Source organism: Sylvia atricapilla, chromosome 22, assembly GCF_009819655.1.
Source record: "Sylvia atricapilla isolate bSylAtr1 chromosome 22, bSylAtr1.pri, whole genome shotgun sequence".
NCBI lineage: Eukaryota > Metazoa > Chordata > Aves > Passeriformes > Sylviidae > Sylvia > Sylvia atricapilla.
Window position 1 is genome coordinate 4567666 of NC_089161.1, and position 21622 is coordinate 4589287.

At 45.3% G+C, this 21622-nt stretch overlaps 2 protein-coding genes across 3 annotated transcripts; both read right to left on the bottom strand.

Annotated features, from left to right (window-relative positions):
- Nucleotides 1-408: 408 nt before the first annotated feature.
- MIIP (migration and invasion inhibitory protein) lies at nt 409-5846 on the bottom strand. 2 transcript variants are annotated; one of them, XM_066334329.1, is made up of 10 exons: nt 5731-5846; nt 5438-5609; nt 4460-4906; nt 3731-3830; nt 3176-3287; nt 2904-2962; nt 2340-2469; nt 1874-1970; nt 949-1057; nt 409-661 (listed from the first exon to the last, which is right to left on the bottom strand). In XM_066334329.1, exons 2-10 carry the CDS (start codon nt 5606-5608, stop codon nt 624-626), a joined length of 1263 nt encoding a protein of 420 aa, XP_066190426.1. In that variant the 5' UTR covers nt 5609; nt 5731-5846; the 3' UTR covers nt 409-623. The 2 variants fall into 2 exon arrangements, with proteins under 2 accessions (XP_066190426.1, XP_066190424.1); XM_066334327.1 differs by having other exon boundaries at nt 3731-3833.
- Nucleotides 5847-8296: 2450 nt separating this feature from the next.
- Nucleotides 8297-21557, bottom strand: MFN2 (mitofusin 2). The gene is made up of 19 exons (XM_066334322.1): nt 21489-21557; nt 20305-20459; nt 19609-19787; nt 18791-18926; nt 18276-18438; nt 17635-17759; nt 17217-17325; nt 17020-17127; nt 16474-16627; nt 16168-16235; nt 15892-16013; nt 15435-15561; nt 15163-15267; nt 14656-14758; nt 13591-13811; nt 13303-13452; nt 12699-12895; nt 11907-12041; nt 8297-11292 (listed from the first exon to the last, which is right to left on the bottom strand). Exons 3-19 carry the CDS (start codon nt 19781-19783, stop codon nt 11223-11225), a joined length of 2268 nt encoding a protein of 755 aa, XP_066190419.1. The 5' UTR covers nt 19784-19787; nt 20305-20459; nt 21489-21557; the 3' UTR covers nt 8297-11222.
- Nucleotides 21558-21622: the final 65 nt, after the last annotated feature.

Genomic DNA, 21622 nt, shown 5'->3' on the forward strand with positions numbered 1-21622 from the left:
CTCCAATGTAATACACTCTGTAGCTACACACATTGCACTGAGAATAAACTGAATTTTTAAAATTTTTACAAATTATCAAGGAATTCAAGTTCAAGGCACTAGAAAATTGTGTGTCATGTTTCAAACATTTGGAAATAAACGTATTTATGCCACTCCATTGAGCCAGGCCCTTCACAGGCTGATTTCTCACCCTGGCATTCAGAGTTAATGCTATACTGCTGGTTACTCAGCTGAGGTGGCAGATGCAGTACTTACTGATCCTGGACACACAGCTTTATCCAGCCCTAGCTGGGACAGTTCATGCAGCTGCTCAGAAGTAGCTGTAAAAGGCAAAAAACACAAAGTGAACATGCAAAGAGAACCAAACTCAGATCTGTAGATTGGTTGCTCATATACACGCATGACTACGAAAACCGGAAAAATCTGCCCAAAGATTTATTTTTATCCAAATTGCTTTGTTTCTGAGTTGTTTCCACATGCTGTGCCCATCCCTTCCCCAAGGCAATCAAGTCAATGGTCCAGAGTGTTGAGGGAATGGGGTCTGAACTGAGAGCTGCTGTCTGCTGTCCCAGTTTGCTCTGCTAGACCTCAGGTGTGTCAAGTGAAGCAGGTGTAGAAACTTGTCAGTTCTGGCTTCTCCTGCCACTCTGGACACTGAGTCCTGGAATCCAAATAAAAAGAATATTAATCAAAGAACGCCAAAGTGACCTTTCCCATTTTGATGAAGACTGGTGAGCTGAACAGGCTTTTGCCTGTTACTCAACCCCATTTGCTTTTTGTTTCTGCACATCAGTTAGCAGAAGGAAAACATTTCCCAGTAATGTAAAGTAGATACTCTTCCAGGAATTTTCATTTGCCCAGTCCTCAATAATCATTACTCCCTTTACAGCTGGGGCTGCAATTTGTGCAATTCCCAATATCTCCTGGGACTCTGGAGGCTGTGCTTACCAGGTGAGGAAAAGGGAGAAGGTTTCTCTTCCAGCGAGGCTCGCAGATCCAAACTGCTGAGCAGGACATTGCTGGAAGGGACCATGTTCTCCCAGCCAGCCAGGCAATGCTGTGAAAAAAGACTGGAATGCTTTACCCTTTTTTATCTAATGTGGCCTGTTATTATTTAGAACTAACTTCTGCACAGGGAGGTTTAAGTAATTAATCTGTTAATGTTTGAGGAGTTTTATATGACTAACAGGAAATAAATGAAATCTCAAATAAAGAAGTTTAAATAAAGAAGGGGACACAGTTGTCCCCTCTTCCACCTTTCTAAACTGTTCTACCATTTTGTGAACTCAAGCACCTGACCCCTCTGATCCTATCTCAATTGACTCATCCAGTTCCCTAAACCTCGAAACTAAGCTTCCTCCCACCTCTTCCCTGGAAATCTCTAGGGCTGGGCTAGCTTAATTTAGCAATACTGCCTGCAAGCATTGACTGCTGGCTGGAATACAAGAACAGCAATACAACAGCAGTTTTAAATTTACCCTTGTCACTACTGATTTTGTGAATACTTCACAGACACTTGCCTTTCAGACTCCTTAACATCTGTGGAAACAAATACATGCACTTTTAGCTGTGGTTCATTGTGTTGAAAAGCCAATGCCTGAAAAAAGCCACCCATACCTGCCCCAAAAGGACACAGCTCCACATGGCATTTTCTTTTGTGCAGTGTAAAGCATTGGAAGTATGTCATACAACTTTATGTCACTCACACAAAGGCATGAACTCAGAGCACACCAAAGGATGTTCTGGGTACCTCACTAACACGTATCAAAATTTTTGATTATGCTAAGGGAATGAGTCCCAGATTCTCCTTCCTTCTTGCTCTAAAGCAAGGAGCAGCTGGGGCAGTGCCATGGACAGGAACACAGCAGCTCACCGAGGGCAGCGCGAGATCGTCGGCGGGCTCAAAGCTCCTCCTGCGATGGGCTCTGTACTTGTGGGCTGGCAAAAGGGCACTCCTGGGAATGCTGACCCTGCAACCACACAAGGGAAGAACTGCCTGCACCCCTGCCACAGCACAGGGAATCTGCATGCCTTCTCATCCAGAATGCAAGGGTCTAACCCCAAAGTGAACCATTTTGGATTAGGGCAATAGACATTTTACATGTACATTCAGATTCTGGACCAAATTCAGACAAAACATGAATTTCTCATTGATTTCAAGACTGTTTGTGCTTATAGAAAAGATCAGTAAGGAGATTTCAACTAAGAGACCTCTGCCTTGAAAACAGGAACCTTCTACAGAACTTTTGTGACACTCTTTTCTCCTTCACTTGATCAGCTTTTTCTTCCCTACTGTTTCCTTGAGTTGTGCATATTACAAAGCAGTAATTCTTATTTACCTGACATAGGTTGGCTCTTCCAGTGTCCCCAGGGGCTGGTGGCTACGTGGGATCTTACACACAGGGCAGGCAGATTCTGAATCCACAGGGATGGGGAAGAGGCGCTGGTTTAACCGGTAACAGTAAACACCTGCACGGAGCAACAAACCTTCATCGTGGTTCTCGTTTGTCACAAGATCCCTGAACCCAGCCAAAAAAGCTGTGTTCTACCACAGTGCCACACCTGCACTCTATAAAAAGAGCTGCTTCTCCTGAAATATCTTACACATTTCCTGTCCCCAAGTAAGTTCCTAAAAAGCAAAACCAAACTTCAACCTCTTCAATTTAGAAACAGAACATTAGCCAATTACAAGAAACCCTCACAAATTAAAATGACACAGAGAGAGGATCCCTAGAAGACTCAAGTATCTTCCGAGTAGGAAGTTGAATCTGGTTGAAAAGCTGCAGCTGAAAATAACACATTTCTGCTGGTCTTGCATGATGTGGTGCTCTCTCAGGATGACAAATAAAGACTGCTTAGTTGTTTATTCACAGAAATTGCATTAGGAAGAAATATGATCTTACACTTATGAGTTATCAAATCCAGTTCTTGTTCAGGACCCGTGCAATCCAGAGCCTTGGGCCTAAAGAAACACACAAGAAAACCAGTTAGTGACAGAGGAGCTGGCCCTCTGAACAGCACTGCCTTTTCAAAGCACACATGACAGGAAGGTAAATAAAGACCCTCAAAGCCATGCTTGCAATGTCCTGCTACAATCAGCCTATGGTTCTCATTACCACAAGGATTAGTAAGGGATTGAACACTGCTGCTTCAGCCCTTCTTCATTCCCACTTACTCCAAGTGCTGCTGATCCATACAGGTTTCTCTGTTGGACTGTCGGAACTCCTGCAGCTCAGCAAAGTATTGCTCAGGTTTTTCTGTTACTGGAGACTTTGTATCAAGGAGCCCTGAGAACACCAAGGAAAGAGAAAAGTTCAATGACTTACAAAATTTGGGAAAGCATCAAAGCAAGCCTCACAAGATAGAGTCAAAACAAAATATTGATAATGAGAAGGGCAGTACATCATGTCCAGCCAGAGATTTACTGTGTTGTTTGGGTCCCTTACTGCATTCATTCATTCCAGGTATCTGGCATCCCTTCTGACCCCATCTGGCTTTGCCATTTGCTGTCTGGATTCCCATACCACTGCCACTCCACCACCCCAGGTCAGCACAGATCACCTCTGGTCTGGAGAGGGGCCTCAGAAAAAGCTGCAGCCTCTTTGCTGGGACCTGCTCCACTGGCCCCAGGACAGCATTTCCACCCCACCTCAAAGGGGTCATAAACTGTGTTTTAACTCTTATTATCACCACATCACACTGAGAGCTTTGCTTCAGAGTTAGGATTCACCTGCAATCCAGTCATAGCCCAGGAAAGGGTGGGCAGACCAGCTGCTGACAGGTATGGCATCCTCTTCAGGGTCAGGCTGAAAAGTCACATGACAAGCTTTCTTCTGAAAGAAAACAATTCATAAAGACTTCCTAATCATCTGACAGGACATTCAAAGGTACAGCTGAGGAGACAATTGGCAGCTGTTCAGATAGGGCAGCTGTGCCTCACTTTGAGACTGGATTCTATCTATGCCTCTACCAGTAATTTGCCCACCAGCCCTTTATCTTGTCAATAAGTAAAACAGAAAGAGGAGAGGGACTTGCCCAAGTAAGGCAGGATTTTTCAGAGCTTTAAACAAAATTATGAGCTGCATCACACAAAGATCAGGCAACCTGTGCTGCCTTGGAGGATGATCACAGCCAAGGCCTGCCCTTCATGCCTAAAGAGACAAACTGCGCAACAGCAGCACTGCACCTGCCTGTTCCCCCTCAGCATGTGGATGACATATGCAAAAAACAGGGAACTTCACAGTGAAGTGTTACAGATTTCTGATCTTTCAGTCCACTGGCTAAGGAAAGCGGGGCCTGAACAAACAGGAACAGCCCCTGGCTGCTAGAGCTGGGAACAGTTCTGATCCCAACTTCCAACTTACACAGTGGGAGCAGGGCAGGTAACTTTCTCCTGGCCCTTCCTCCCCGGCACTCTGTTGACTTAGGAAAATAAGAAAAGCATTGATTTAACATTTACCTTCCACCCTTTGGAACGAGATGTCAGCAAGACTGATTTAGGGACATGGGGCTCTCTGATGACCACATGCTGCTCACCAGTCTCTTTATTTTGCACTCCATTCAGTGACAGCCCTGGATGACTTTCCTCATGGAAACCCTGCTGCAGAGCAGACTGTTTTCTGTTCTCTCCATGACCCAGGCAGGAGGATTTTTTCTCTGCACTTCCTTGAGCACGGCCATCCCCATCCACTCTGGAGATTTCTCTGTCACACATAGTGATTGCAGATGGTGGTGTAACATTCTCCTCTTTCCCTGCTCCTTCCTGTGTCTTCACTTGTTGCTGTACCCCTCTGTCACTGATGCTGTGTTTAGGAGATGAACTGAGGGCTGGGCCAGCTCTGGGTTCCACAAACACCTTTATTCCAGGGTCAGCTGTACACTCTACTGCATCAGCCTGATTTTCCTTCTGTAAGGACAGAGACTCCCTTAACACACAGCATCAGTCAGACTACAAATACCTTTCGTAAGAACATTTCACTCACTAAATCAACCTCTCATTCTAGTCTGTTCACTCCTTTAAATTCCTGCAGGGGGAAAAAGAAAAACCCTTATGTTCTGAAGAGTGTAAGAAACAGATCTACTTCCAGCTAAAAACAGCTTTTCCCAATTTGAGGAATCATTGAACTTTCAGCCCTTGTGCTTAAAAGAAACAAAAGGATTTTGTTGCCCAATGCTCATTCCTATGTTAGAAGAAACTTGCCTTTCTTAGGCAGGAATGATCTCCAAACCCTGTTCTACCAGGCGAACAGATTGAGAGCACAGAATTACAATAACCAAAGGGCAGCTCCTTTTCTAACAGATTCCATATTCCACACACCACTTTCTAAGAGCTCTTCCATGTCCATGTATCTCCTTGGCCACATCACACCATAGGCAGAGCTGCTGTCATAGAGGCCTATTTGCTTCCCTGTATTTCTAGCACAGACACCACACATACCACTCTACTGGGTGAGGGGACACATCTGTCAGCAGCTGTACTGCTATGAAGAGATGCTGGAAGGAGTTGCTTGCTGGGAAGTCCTTTTCTGATCTCTTCCTGCTTCATTCTCAGCCTTTGTAGAAGGTCCTGGCTGGCCTGGCGCAGCCTGTTCAGGAGCTCTAAGTCCATCCTACAAAAACATTTTAATGTAAAGCCAGAGGAAGAGCGAACTACATAAATTCACTACATTAAGTGAAGAAGCAGATACAAGTGAAACCACTTTCAGGGGACTTTTCCTAAAAAATACTTACAGCTGTTGAAATGTTGATTCTTTCTCCTGAGAAATCAGCCAGTCTCAGAACTTCTTATGCTCAGATCCAGCACCACTAGATGCTTTTCTCCCCTTGGATATAGTGTCAAATATTCTGCACCTCAGAAACTGGGAGCTGACTTAACAGAGACAAGAAAATCTGACAGAGGAAACAGTGAAAATGAAAAATGCACATCAAAAAGCTAAGAGACATTTGGTTTAGAGGCTGTTATTTAGGACATACAACAATTCTGCTGTAATGTTCTTTTGAAGCATTGAATTTTCTATTGTGATAACACCAGAATGCTTTTAAGTTCAAAATTTAACTAATTAATATGAACGTATCTGCTACATCCAAAAGAAATACAGAGTCAAAGCTGTCTTCCATGTTCCCAGGCAGGAAGGCTCCAAAAGGCTCAACTGACTCAGGACTACAGTTCAGGCAATTCTAATCCCACAAATTAATTAAATTAAATCCCACAAAGGGATGCCCTTTTCTTAGAAAAGGGAGGTGAAAAGGAGTTAATAAACAGATAAATAAATGAAGTCTAGTTTGACTGAAAAGCTGTCACACTGTTCTACATCTTTACAACATCACAAGCTCCTCTACATTTGCAGAAAGTGGATTTTTTAAATAAACCAGCTGCAAACCCTAAACCCAAACTCCCACATTACTTTTGATTAGACTGATAAATTACGTTCTCAAGAAAACTACGTGTTTCTCTGAGACCTTTTGTTCTAAAGAATCCCCATAACCTTCTGCAAAGCTGACCTGATTTGTTTTTACGTCTGCTACCTTGGCAACTGGACATGGGGAATCAAACACACATGTGGTACGACAGCAGTGGGAGGAATCAAGAGCAGCGCTAGCAATCAACAAACTACAACATCTCTTTGTTACAAAAGACAAGGGAGAGCTGCACTACAGAACATAAAACAGAAATATCAATGTTGAGGCACTACATTTGAGACAATTTGAAAAAAAAAAACCAGTAGTTCTCGCAGCCTTCACAAGACACCGCTAATAGCTTTGATAAGCATCCTCTCGTCATTACTCATCACAAAACAAATACTCTGAAAATAACATCCGTCAAGGGACTTTTTGGAAGGATTTTACGAGATGAAGTCCATTGTTGGCATAATCTACAAACCCTTCATGCCCAACCCCGGGGGCTCAGCTTTATGAAACTGCTCTAATTTGAAACCTCCGTGAGTAGGAGCTTCGCCTCCCGCAGTCAGAAATAAACAGCGGCGGTCTGGGGGAGCCGAGCGCTCTCCATCCCGGGGGGAAGTTCAGATGAACACCCTGCGCTCCTTCCGCACAGCCGCGCTGGTTCGGCCCTCCCACGGTCACGCGGAAGGGGAAGGAGCCCGAGCGGTGTAAAATTCCCCTTTCCGCTCCAAGAGGCCGGGCGGGAGGCGGCAGAGAACGGGGAGCCCTCCCCTCCCTCTCAGTGCTCCAGGGGAGCCCCGGTGCCCGCGGTTCCCGGCCCACCTGCAGGGCCCCGCCGCTCGGGGTGCAGAGCCCGCCGCTCGGGGTGCCGGCCCGCCGTCGGGGTGCAGAGCCTGCCGCTCGGGGTGCAGAGCCCGCCGCTCGGGGTGCAGGGCCCGCCGCTCGGGGTGCAGGGCCCGCCGTCGGGGTGCAGAGCCTGCCGCTCGGGGTGCCGGGCCCGCCGCTCGGGGTGCCGGGCCCGCCGCTCGGGGTGCCGGGCCCGCCGCTCGGGGTGCAGAGCCCCGCCGCTCGGGGTGCAGGGCCCGCCGCTCGGGGTGCAGGGCCCGCCGTCGGGGTGCAGAGCCTGCCGCTCGGGGTGCCGGGCCCGCCGCTCGGGGTGCCGGGCCCGCCGCTCGGGGTGCCGGCCCGCCGTCGGGGTGCAGAGCCTGCCGCTCGGGGTGCAGAGCCCGCCGCTCGGGGTGCCGGGCCCGCCGCTCGGGGTGCCGGCCCGCCGTCGGGGTGCAGAGCCTGCCGCTCGGGGTGCCGGGCCCGCCGCTCGGGGTGCAGAGCCCCGCCGCTCGGGGTGCCGGCCCGCCGTGCCGCCGCCGGGGCTCGCTCCCTGCCGGCCGTTCGAGCTCCCGGCATGCGCGGGCCCGGGCAGCGCCCGCCGCGGGCGGCAGGAGGCGGGAGCCGCTCGGGACACGGCCCGCGGGAGCCTGCCCGCAGCGCCTCCTGGGGGAGGGACACGTACCCCCAGAGCCCTAAGGAGTTGTTCTGAGAACTTGTCACGGGAAATCTGCCCGTTTCTAACCCGCCCGATGTAACTTCTCAGCTGAGGATACTGATCCACCATAGTTTCAGGCCACCAACTCAGTAGTCACTCGCTTCTACAGTATTCCAATAAGCAATTAATTCAATACTGACAATTTTAGTGCAACTAAAGCTTTCTATCAGACAATTCAGTACCATTGCTCTCCGTGTTAATTTTCAAAGTAAGAACACAGAAAAAGGTCACTAGTGTCAAACATGCAATTCAGTATCAAATTGCAAAGCAGCAAAGCTATACATAGTGATGTAAGCTTATCAACTTACACTGGAAGACAGTATCACAACATGCAGGACACATCCGGAGAAATGTTTTCCCAATTCATTTTTATTTTGGTTTCCATTGTTTACAGCACTGTTACAGGACTAACTCATGCAAATTTATCACCTTAAATACAGCAGAGAGAAAACTCACTGGTAAGAGTACTTTGAAGAGCTCCATCAACCTAATGAATAGCAAAAGTAAGTAGCAGCAATAAGATAAAAGTGCATTTAGCTGACCTTCTTTAATGGGAGTTTGGGGAAGACTGTTTTTGGAATTACCTGTTTTAAGGAATAGTTTAGCATTCTCTAGGAGAATCAGAAGAGAACAGACTCCTCGTGATAGTGTTCATTCCTCCACCACTCTCAATTAAAGAAGTACAGCTGTAATTTGCTTCAGAGGAACCCAGCTTATAGGCCAGTCTGTTAAAAGTTCAATTCTTGATCACTTGGGCTTCCAGGACAAGGGTTACACCACACATATTAGCAGCTTTGCTTCTGGAAAAGTTCAAGTGGTTCTTTCCCCGTTGTGTAGGTTAGGCTTCAGCTCTGCAGTGAGAATGCTGACAGCACCTGGGCCTGAGCAGTCACACACACAGCAGCAAGACACCGGGTTCCAAGAACCCATCAGTCTCTCTTCCCTTCACAGATAAGACACTGGCTTAAAGATCAGCTCATTTATCAGATTTCCCCTAAAGGCCTGCTGAAGAGATGCTAACACTACCTCTTCAAAAGCAAGATCAGCATTTCAAGTAGTCATGAGCTGCCTAGCAGTAGTATATCATCCTCCACCCCGACCTGGAATTGACAATATCCTTGTGTATTAGGGACGTGCTTAATATTTTAACTCAATAGAACAGAACATAGCTTATTATAAATGTGTATCTGACAGCTTGAGACTAAAGATTCAAATTGATTCAACCAAGACCTGCAGCAGAGTAAGAGCAGATGATTCCACTTACTCCAATATACTTCACCACAAGATCAGAGTGCACAGTTCCAGAAGCAAGGACCCAAATTTCTTTCTTGCTCATTCTCAGATTTGATCAAATCCATATTCCTATCCTGGTGGATGCCTGAGGAACCCAGTTAAGGTAAAAAAAAAAAAAAACCTGATAGAAACAGCTTTTCAGTTTGAGTTGGAGTCAAAGATTCTAATGGAAGGCAAAGTTTTGTTTCCTTTCTACATTCTGGGGATTTAAGAGTCTCACCACCAGCTCCTACACAATCAAGATACTTCAAGTCTTCCTGCAAATCTCAGAACAGCCTTACCTAAGAAGTAATTACTGACATTTCACAATTTTTACTCCCTCAAGTATCAGGCAGCTTCTTTCTGGAACTGCCATGATATGAAAAACATGGGACTTATTACAGCCACATATATTCATTCAGCATGAATGAGTAATCCTAAAGCCATTTTCATTTTGTCAATAAGAAAAACACCCCACTGCTCAGTAGTTCTGAATTCAGCTGGTACTTGCTCAAAAGACAACCCATACTCTATGTGTGTGATTCTGAAGAGATTTAGGTTGTCACCAACCTCAGAACTACAGGATCTGATTCTGGATTCCTCAGGCATTTTGTAGGCAAAATAAAGGTTATAACCAACACATGGCAAAATACCGACCCACAAAGAGGAAAAGAAATTTGCAATAGAGGAACTTAATCCTACTCAGGCTCCTAAAATCAGTGATAATTTCTTCTCTATCACTTACAACAGGAAGAGACTCAAGTCCTTACAACTCCCAAATATTATATTCCAAATGCATCAGGGCAAACCTTAACAATTAATTTAATGTATTTGCAAATAAAGAATGTATTGAAAAAAAAAAAAAGGTGCTTTAAGCCGTTCTTGCCCTGGCATGAACAAGACCACAACTCCCTCCACCCCAGAGGAGCTGTACTTGTGAGCATGTTCTGATACTTTTAACAGAAGAGAAACATATCAAATCCTATTGCTGCCCAGACTGTAACATTCTGCGGGAACTCTACATGAAGCAACATCTCTTACAGTGTGTCATCCACATGCTGTTCTTGTGGCCAAATAGCGGTAATGGAATTCCACAGGCATGCTTCCAGAAACACAGCTGTGCTTTTCCAAAGAAAACCCACATTCATCAACTGACCTCATAATGCAGTGCTTTACATTGCGTCAACTGGCTTCTCTTTCCTAGTTTTCTTCCTCAACAAGCTGCCAAATTATCAGCACTATCTCCTTCATAGGAACTAGTTCTGTGTTTGCAAACTATTTGTCCATGACAGGAAACGGGCTGGACTGTGTTATTAAAGAGCTCTTAAGAGAAAGAAACTAACTCCAAATACACTAAGCTTATCAACCCAAAATCTTAGTGTCTCCTTCTCCAGAAGAAAACTGAGTTTTGTTCACAGGTTTAAGCATCTTGAGAGCAATAAACCTTTTTATGAAGGGACACTGTGATTTTCTTTTATGTTCTAGAATAACTGAATATTAACCTCAGAGACAAGCCTGTGTGGGCCATAAATGCTTTGTGAAATACACCATCACATCTGTGTGCATGGGATCTGTGTTTAGTCAAACAATTGCTTGTCACACATACATCAACCTGGGGCTTGGAAGTCAAAAGTTCTGTCTTTATGAAGTAAAACAAATGACTCCATAAAGATGTGTCAGAATAACTTTTAACCTGATAAACATTTGCTTGATTGCTTTAAATTTGTTTAAAGTAAAATGAAGTACAGTAAAAGCCCCCTGTAAATGTAAAGTACACACTCCTCCTGAAGTTGCCTGGTCTCACAAGGAAAAAGAAGAGTTATTAACAGCTAGTGTTTAGAGGTGGGACACAGAACAGGGAAGCAGAATCCTACTGTTCACACAGCAACTGGAAATGCAGCAATATGCTCTTGCTCATTCCCTTTGGGGAATTCCATCACCCACCACGTTCTCTGCAGTAATTAAGAGAGCACTGAAGGGAAACTGTGGTTCTTCTCTTCTCACACTATCTGCTCTGCTGCAGGTACTGATGTGTGAACATGTTGAGCTCGCTGTCAAGCCAACCTGCTTTGTTCCTGCAAGGACAGAAAGTTCTGTAAGATGAATGAAAGAGCTTTTCTCAAGCCAGTCAGGAAGAAGTGCAACAAAAATCAGTAAACAGCAAGGCATGGAGTGCCAGAGGTTCATTCCAAAGGTTCATTCCTTGCAGGTCAAGAATGCTTGCCTGCTGTCAGTCCCACAGACATCTTGGACACAACTTCACATTGGTCTAACTGTGTAGGTAAGAAATGTTTGAAAAAGTCTTGCCAACAGCCTCTGCAGGGTAAAGAAAGCAGCAGACAACTGGGTACAAAGGTGAAGGCAAAACTTTTTGCACAGTTTTATAAGGGCCTGAAGGAGTTTGTAGGAGTGGAAGACTGTATGTTTTAATAAATGGGAAGGAACTGTAATTCCAAACAAATAAAAAACAGGAAGAAAAAGGTGCTTTGTGAGACAGAAGCTTTAAATGACTGTCAACAGTCCACAGGAAAGTACCTGGTGAAAGGAAACATGACCTAGGTAGGGAAAAGTGCTGACACCTGCACATCAAGTGCTATGATGAAGACAGAATGAACTCTAAGCTACAGCTCATATGAACACCTTGGGGCAATCACATAAAAAACAATTGTATGGAATAATCAAATCTCACCTGAGCAGTTTTGCTTTGCTCTGCAGGGAATCCAAAACTTCAATTTTTTTGTTCATGGCAGAAATTTCTTGTTCAAGATTCTCCCGTGTGACATCCACTTGCTGACACAAATGAGCAAATGTTCCAGCAAGTTCTCTATGAAACAAGAAGAGTTGAATATGATACAAAGCAAGATCAAGCAGCACATTCAAGGAATAAATCCCTATGATGTATAGGGATGATGGTATAGGAACTCAAGATGCTCATCTTTCCAGTTCTGCACAGGAGTATGTCAGAGCATTTTGAGACATGGAAGGACATTAAGTCTAACGCCTAGCAGTCCCCAAACACTATATATTCAAAAGAAAAGTAACAGGTGTCATGGACTTGGTATTTTTTGAGCTTGAGAAGAACTAGCTCTTCTCAAGGGAAACTTTCCAACAGTTTTTCTTTTTCTCAAAACAACTTTGTGTAAACAATATTTTTTTTCATAACAACAGGTGTTGTTTGCTATTTCAGTTACTGAGCCAACAGGAGAGGTCACAGTCCTATGGACCAATAACATGTCTTCTTCATGCAGCATGTTGTAAAAGGGCTGAACAAATTGCAAATAAAGCCTTATAATTGCTACAGCCCTCTGACTGGAGTCAAGCATCTTTATTTCCTGTCCTATGACAACAAGGTGTCATTACATTTTTTAAAATCTGGAATTCAGCATGAAGTTTGTTTTTTTTTTTTAACCAGGAACAGCATTAAAACAACCCCCAAACTACAGAATTTCCATCATGTGTTAGCTGAATACAGGGAACTCACTGCTGGACTTGGTGGCTGCAGTTGGAGCCCGTGTAGCTGACGATGAGCTGCAGTTTCTCCCCAGCGTACTCCACAAACTGCCGCTTGAACGCTCTCTCCTTGGCTCTGGTGGTCCAGGTGAGGCGCTCGTACACATACAGCAGCCCATAGAGGCCAAAGGAGAGAGCAATCAGCCTCCAGCCCACAGCCTTCCACACCTAAAGCAGCACAAGGGAAAACAAATCATAGAGCAGCCCATAGAGGCCAAAGGAGAGAGCAATCAGCCTCCAGCCCACAGCCTTCCACACCTAAAGCAGCACAAGGGAAAACAAATCATAGAGCAGCCCATAGAGGCCAAAGGAGAGAGCAATCAGCCTCCAGCCCACAGCCTTCCACACCTAAAGCAGCACAAGGAAAAACAAATCACACCATTGTCATCTCAGACTGATGCTCGCCCCCAACAGTGGTGCAGAGCACTGCAAAATCAGCTCACTGCACTCAAATGGAAGATCAAAGGAGAAAATAGGTCACTATCTGTGATAGGATAGGATTTGGCAGTGCTAGTGCTTTTCACATCAGTGCTCCAACTTAAGTTATAAAAATGCTGCCTAGAATGCACACATACCACACCACCGACCACGATGATCCCCATGGAAGTTCGGGAAGTTAAAGAGGCCAGTCCAGTCACCATGGACACCATGAGTTCTTCCTGGGTCATAGAGCCCTGAGGCAAAGGAGGCAGACTGGGATTTGCTGGTGTTAAAGGGCGTTGAACCTAATTAGAAAAGCAGAGACAAAACAAAATCAAAAGAGAGAATAAAACGAGGTGAACCACTGCTCTTCCCACCAAAGGAATTTCAGCAGCCATTGAAATAATGAGTATCTACCCAAACCACTCAATGAGGATTTCTACCTGGTCATTATAGCCCATCAAGGCCCGACGACCATTCTTTGGTCCCAAAAATCTGTTCACCAGCATTGTCCAGCCAAGAGAGAAATGGAATTCTATGTCCTCCTGGAAGTCAGCACACAGCTTGTCACAGTTCAGATCATAGCTGAGCATGAAGCACTGCCGAGGAATCAACATGTCTATCTGGCCCCGCACAGACACTGGGAGGAGGGGTTTTAAACCATCTACACAGAAAAGAAAAACATGCAAAAAACAGCTGTTGAGTTCATAAGAATTAACTGGTCTTGTATTCCATAATCAGGGTGCTTATGGCTTGTTTCACCCTCCACAGTTAGTTTCCTTAGTATGTTAAATTTCATAAGCCAAGCATGTTGCAAAGTAAGATTACAACTGCATAACAATTATTATACATTGAGCTATAATAATTATTATATAATATCATACATTAACATTAATATATAATATTAATATATTTGTATAGTACAATTACTGTGATAGTTATGATTTATTATTATTATTATTATTATTATTATTATTATTGTGTTATAATTGCAAATCAATTACTACTGAAGTCTTGGTTCTTCAGACCAACACAGAAGGAAATCTTTCCACAGACCCTCTAAAATCCTTCAAGGTAGCTGCTGAAGTTTACAGATTAGCAGAACCTTGGAAAACAAAATCTGAAACCAAATTTTACAAGTATTTATGCACCACAGTCCGATATTCAGACAAGCACCTAGTTACAAGTCATTTGTATTTCACTAGGATTTGGTGTGAGAATCTCCCAAATTTCCAAAGCCACAGTTCCTCTCTGTCACGAGGATCATGCTGTGACTGTACATATTCATTAGGAAATCACTGCACAAGTTCAGACACAGAACTAGTCCTCTCCACAACAGCATTACTCCTCAAGATGGAAACTAAGATAATGCCAGCTGCACATCAGCCATTGTTGAATTAACATTGTTGAATTAACATTGAATTAACGAGAAACCTAGAACATCTACCTAGTTATTTTGCATTGCAATTCAAAGGAAAAGAAAGGGCAATATTGCCTGTGGAACTGACCTATCATTTCTTGCTGCATTGTCTGCAGGGAAGTTGTGATAGCACTGGAACAACGATCTGACATGTTACGGCCCAGGCCTTCCTCGATGTGTTTATGCAGCTCCTGACAAACAAAGAAAGGGTTATAAAGATTACAATAAACACATCTAAGATGCAGGCTGAAGGTGCTAGAGCTTGCTAGTTAAAAAGACCCTCCCAGGACAGGAGCACACCATCTCTCTGACCAGTGTTCTAACATTAATTTCATACTTCCCCCCATTTTTCAGTGAAGGGGATGAAAAGGCAAATAAAAAAAAAAATCTCACAAGGACTCTTTAGTTCAGGGAAAGTTTTGTTCAACCTATATAATGTTATATATAATGTGTTATCAATTTATCACTGAGATTATTAGAAAACCAAAGCTTTAGCTCATATCCTAGTTGGAAGATAGTTAAACATCTCAATAAATGGCATAATTACTCAGAGCTAAAAAAGGTCTCTTAAATTGCTTCAGCAAAAATCACTTACAGACTTGTACACTTTAAGAACTACTTGAGATGGATGGAAGTCTGCCTGGTATTCATCTACCAACACAGAGAGTCGTCTGATTTCTTCTGCCATTGCATTTGACACCTACAGAAACAGCAAAGGAGATGAAATGGAGCATCTGAAAGCTTTTCTCCTTTTCCCATCTCTAATTCCCACATTTCTAGTACTTCAAAGCTTTGTCAGCAAGTGAGCATTTTTTCCACCATGCTGGTAGCCACTTCAGACAATCTTTCAGAGACACTCCTCCCTACCTGCCTCTCCACCTCTTCTGTGATTTGTTTGATTTTCCGTTTGTAGTCTTGAGTGAGGAGCTCCAGCTGTTTGTCAATAAAACCCAGACGATCCTGACGTTCCTCTCGCATTTCCAGACAGTAAACTCTGGTGAAAAAACAACCCAGGCCATCAAAATGCCAGATAAATGCCTTTCTGATTTATAAATATATTTGAATTCCAAAAATAAGACAGATTTTCCTGCCCAGTAACAAAACATGTCAATATCTGCAGCACATTACATAGTCATGGCACAGGACAAAAATAAGGTGCTTTTCCCAATACTTCTATAATTCACTAGAAGCAAGACCACCAATACATGTCCCTCCTGCTCTCAAACACACTGTATTCTGCTTTGCATTTCAAATGCTCATGTTCCCTTACATCCCTCCCAGAATACAAACTTCAGTTATGCAAGCACCAAGCATCAGCTCTCACCGCTGTTCCTGGGCAGCAACGTGCACAGAGTCCATGATCAGACGAACGTCTTCTGCAATCTGCTTCGCTCTCACCGTATGCTGCTCAAACTTTGTCTTTACTGCTGATTGTGAGATACATTCCTGCACACAAAAGGCAGCCCAAGATTAGCAGCAGGCAGGACCACACTAACACAGCTTCTGCTTCCTGTACAATCTAATTCCAAAATGCGTCCCCACAAGTGCCAGTCTTTTAGGAGTAAAATCTAGCCAGAAGGTCAGCACACGTAATACTCACCTCAAACCTTCTCTCGAAGCTTTGAAATTCAAGCATTCTTACTTGAAATCCATCTGCCAATGCTCCACCTGAGAGAAGGAACGCACAAAACAACCACTTAAATTTTGAGAAAGCAATCAGATGATGGACATCAGGAAATGCTCTTGTTTTACACTGAAGCCAATGCAAAAGTGCTACTATGTCACTCCTGTTGTGGTTGCTTTATTAATAATTTGGCCTACCCCAATTTTATACATTTTTTGAAACAAGATACTCTCTATTTTCTTGTCTCTAAGTCAATAGCAAGTTTCTGCTAGCTTTCCTCACCTCCTTCTGGCATCCCTTGAGCCCTCTGAATCCTGGCATTCAGCACTTCTTTTGCAGACACAAAGAAAATTCGATCTCCTGCCTGGGCTCGATCCACCACACCCAGCTCATCCACCAGGAAACTGGTGCACCGCTCCATGTGCTGCCGGCGCACCTGAGGGACAACCACCATAAACACACATGCAGTTAAATCAACATGATCCATCTCTGAGAGGTTAGACCAGGCACCCAAGTGTGCTCTACTGCTCTAAAGCTACAAAAAAAGCATAAAAAAAATTTTGCTGTTTTATGGAATTTTCTAGAGGTTATCTTAAGTGATCTAACTTCAAAGGGCCCCTGTGAGACTCTTGATTTCCTGCTCTGAAATTTCAAGAGTCATGTCCTGATCACTAGTAGTCTATGTTCCCTCTAGTCTCCACACTAAGGTGATAAAAATCTAACCTGCAAAACAGTCACACAAAGCAGTGATTGTATCCCCAAGGATCAGAGTCAAGACAGACTCCATAATATCCATACAAAGAGAAGTAGTTTAAATGCACCACAAACCTCTTCCATGTATTCTGGTTCCGAGGCAGATGCATCCCAACGGTTATTTAAAATAAATATATTGGGTCGAGATAAACGTTCATTCACCTTGTGAAAGAACTGCTTCTCCTAAGGAAAATGAAACAAAACCTCTTTAGAATATAGCAAATATTTTCAACCTTTAGCCAAATTCATTGAACAAACAGACTTGCACATACAGTTTGCATCAGTGTCGATTCAGAATTTGCCACCAGGACAAATACATCAGCATCAAGACAGAATTTGTCAATCCAGCTGTCCAGCTCTGTGGTTACATCAATGCCAGGGCTAGAAATAAAGAGAATTGAGATATTACTGTGCTGTGAATACAACAAAAACAGAATTTAAAAAGTTATTAAGAGCTTTTTAGAGCATTAATTTCCCATGTCTGAGCTACACTGCCCTGAGGTGACAAAAGTACAGGCTAAAAGGAAGTAATGACTAAGAAAATAGCACTGTTAATTACAGCAAGGGACTTTGGTCACTGTCTTAGATTAGAACAGGATAAATTCCCTTGAGGTTTATTAAATATATATTTGAAAACACTTCTGTAATTAGTCTGTGATAAGCACGAAAGGAAAGAAAGCTATTTCTCACCTGTCCATCAGCACCAGGTCGTCCTTTAAGAGAGAACATTTGGAATTGGGCCACATTACACTGACTAGGCTGCCAGCATTCAGATGTTCATCCTGATGAAGGGCATGAGCCAGCTGGTTTACTGTCTGTGAAAAGATGGAAATAACATCTCCTGTATGCCAAGACCCACTAACACAATTATTCTCCCTTCAGGACTGTTCACAGCCAATTTGAGATAAAGCCAAAGTTCAAATTATTTTCTTTCTGGAAGGTTTTCCACATTAAACCTTCTTGAGTGCCCTAGTAAAAAGACAACTGCTAGTGAGAGTTTATGAGAGATTTTTTCCTGTCTGAAAAGGCTACTGAGGATCTATCAGGAAGTCTGTGATTCTGTCTGAGTTATACAAAGCTCAGCTTCCTGAGTCATTGTTCCCTACTATCACTAACAAATACAACATATCATCTCTTTCATAAAATCATTCATTTTATGATCCCCATCCTGCAATTTGCTTCATTCCTTACCTCCTACATCTAACAAAAACTCATTCTTCATCACCACTCTTTTAATGATTAAAATCTTTAACCGTGAAAATTAATTTTTTTTCTTCCCTTTCCTGACATTTTTGAAGAGCTCTTTGCCTTAACCTTGTGCTTAATTGTACCTTAACACTCTTCTTTTCCTCTGAGCCCTCAGTCAGCAGGAAAGCCTCACGTCCATCTGTCCCTTCTACACGCAGGAAACAATTAGTGGTGTGTCCAATTCCTGAAGGAAGAACTTTGTCCCACAGCATGGCATTGATCACAGTGCTCTTCCCATTGCTTGTCCTGCAGTCACATTAAGGACAGTCTGTCAGGCTTCCAAGAGCCAGGTGTGCTCATTTTGATATTACAAAAGCAAGTTCTCTAAAGCCAAGCTGTATCAGAGCCATTAACAATCTAGGTGCCAGAGGCAACCTGCAAAAATTTTCTATTTCCCTATTTTAAGAATTCTTCAAATTGAAGAATTACATGATAAAATATTTGTATCTAATTTACAAGAGCAGCATTTATCAGGGACATGAACATTACAAACAAAAAAGCTAAAGCTCTAGTGTTTATATAAATATTTTTTTACTGGTTACAATACTCAAATGCTTTACTGAACGGGGAGCCTAGGCAACACAAGCACGTGACTCACCTCCCAAAAAAAGCAACTTTCATATGTCGTCTTGCCAACACTTCACTAATACCACTGACTTTTGACAGGTAGCCTTTGACTTCCAGTACCTGCTCTTCTGTGGTGACAGGATCAAGCTCTGCATTCTTGTGTGTTTCTAAAATCAAAATAGATCAAGTCTCTGAATGCCAGAAGCCATCTGGGTCAGTCCTGGCTGAAACCCCTCTCTGTGATGCTAACATTGAACATTTATCTGTGTCCCACAGCTTGTGTGAGTGATCCTGACACAGGCAATGACGTCCTGAAGCAATTCTACAACAGCATTTATCAACTGGCCTCTTCTGTGTGTCTCATAACCGTTCCCATTCCTGGCACTGCCTTCAACAGAACAGCAACTGCAGTCAAGCACCCTTAGAGATAAAATCTGTCTGTGCCTTAAGCTGTTAAAGCCAATTACTGGCGTATGTTACATGTCAGTAGCAATGATGTGTTCAGGCAACAATATCGAAAGGATTATAGGCAAAAAACCTCTATTGGGGTTGTGTAATTAATTAAAACACTCCCAAACATAAAACAAAGCATAGCTTCCTAAGTAGTTCTGTTTCTTAACAAGCATATCTTCTCATCTTCAAATTATGAACCTGAACTCCACCCAAATTCAATAAAATAATTTTCAGTTTTTCTTACAAACATGAATGCATAAACAGACATGTATGCACAAACAAACACAGATTTAGCAGTGCTGTTTAACTGTTTGAGGGGCTTTGGTGTGTGTTTTGGGGGAAACCACACAAGGGCAGAGCCCCTTTACACAATCATAGTTCAAGAACTCAGCTCACCTTCCAGGAACGAGGAGCTCTCGCTGATGTATGCAGCCAACTGCTCAAAGATACCATTGATTTTCTTCTTTGCAGTGACAAAATGTTTAAGTGGAGAAGCATTTACCTCAGCCATGTGTCTTTTATCCTTCTTCACTGCAACTATTGAGTTGGAACGAGTAAACAACAGGGACATTGCGCTACAGGGAAAAATCCAGTGAAGACCAGTGTCACCAAGTGTCAGCAGCTACCCAAGGGAGTGCAGTGACAGGACAGAGGGGAAAGGCTTTCCACTTATAGAGGGCAGGGTTAGATGAGATATTGGGAAGAAATTCTTCCCTGCGATGGTTGGGAGGCCCTGGCACAGGTTTTGCAGAGAAACTGTGGCCAACCCATCGCTGGAAGTGCTCAAGGCCAGATTGCACAGGGCTTGACCCACCCTGTCTGGTAGAACGTGCCCCTGCCCATAGCAGGGGGTGGAACTGGATAACATTTAAGGCCCCTTCTAACCCAAACCATTCCATGATTCTGTGATCCAACCGAGCATCTTTACAAGAACTAGATAAATATGGAGTTTAAGAACTATCTTCTTTCTATCACAAAGAAATTGTTCCACTTTATACAACTCATATATCAGGAAAAAAAACCCCAACTCTTTTCCTTCTCCCTTCCAATAAACAGGCCCGCAGTGATCACTCCTCCCCATCCTCCGCTTACTTTCAGGATGAGTTACGTTTTCACAAGTCAGGCATGGCCAGCTCGAGGCCCTCTCGAAAACAAATGGCAGCAGTTTGCCCTGCCTTCTTCCTCGCCCCGGCCGCACTCCGTCTCGCAGCTCCTTCACCAACGCCGAGTCCAGCCGGTTTGCACCCCTGTGGCACAGTGACCGCGGGTGAGGGACACAGGCCACTGAGCTCCGTCACGGGCTCCGCTGCCCCGCCATCCCGGTGTGCCCGGGGAATGCCCCCGGCTCTGCTCCCCCGCCATCCCGGTGTGCCCCAGGGATGCTCTGGGCTCCGCTGCCCCGCCATCCCGGTGTGCCCGGGGAATGCCCCCGGCTCTGCTCCCCCGCCATCCCGGTGTGCCCCAGGGATGCTCTGGGCTCCGCTCCCCCGCCATCCCGGTGTGCCCGGGGAATGCCCCCGGCTCTGCTCCCCCGCCATCCCGGTGTGCCCGGGGAATGCCCCCGGCTCCGCTGCCCCGCCATCCCGGTGTGCCCGGGGAATGCCCCCAGCTCTGCTCCCCCGCCATCCCGGTGTGCCCGGGGAATGCCCCCGGCTCTGCTCCCCCGCCATCCCGGTGTGCCCGGGGAATGCTCCGGGCTCCGCTCCCCCGCCATCCCGGTGTGCCCCAGGGATGCTCTGGGCTCCACTCCCCCGCCATCCCGGTGTGCCCGGGGAATGCCCCCGGCTCTGCTCCCCCGCCATCCCGGTGTGCCCGGGGAATGCTCCAGGCTCTGCTCCCCCGCCATCCCGGTGCCAGGAGAATGCCCCGGTTCTGTTCCCCCGCCATAGCAGTGTACCCCAGGGATGCTCTGGGCTCTGCTCCCCCGCCACAGCAGTGTAACTCAGGGATGCTCTGGGCTCTGCTCCCCCGCCATACCGGCGCCCGGAGAAGGCGCTGGGTTGACGCTCCGGACGGACGCCGGCTCCCCTCAGGCCTCAGGGGCGGGAGAAAAGGGCGGGAAGCGCCCTCCTCATACCCACATCGCGCCCCCTCAGAACCCTGCCCCAGAGGGTCCGACACTCACTCGTCCCCGCCCTTGTCCTTGTCCTTGTCCTTGTCCTTGTCCCTGTCCCTGCTTCTCCGGAGGCGACCCTCAGAGGGACTAGCCCGACCTGAAGCAGCTGCCAAATCCCCTCGGCCCGGCCCGGCCCGGCCCGGCCCCACCCGGGGCTCACCTTCACCGCCGCTCCCGCACCGCCGCCATGTCACTGCGCGGCGCCGTCGCCCGGGAGGTGCGGTCAGGGCGCGTCAGCGGCGCGCGGCGCGCGCGGGATGCTGGGAGTTGTAGTTCTGAGGTCTGATGGCGGGT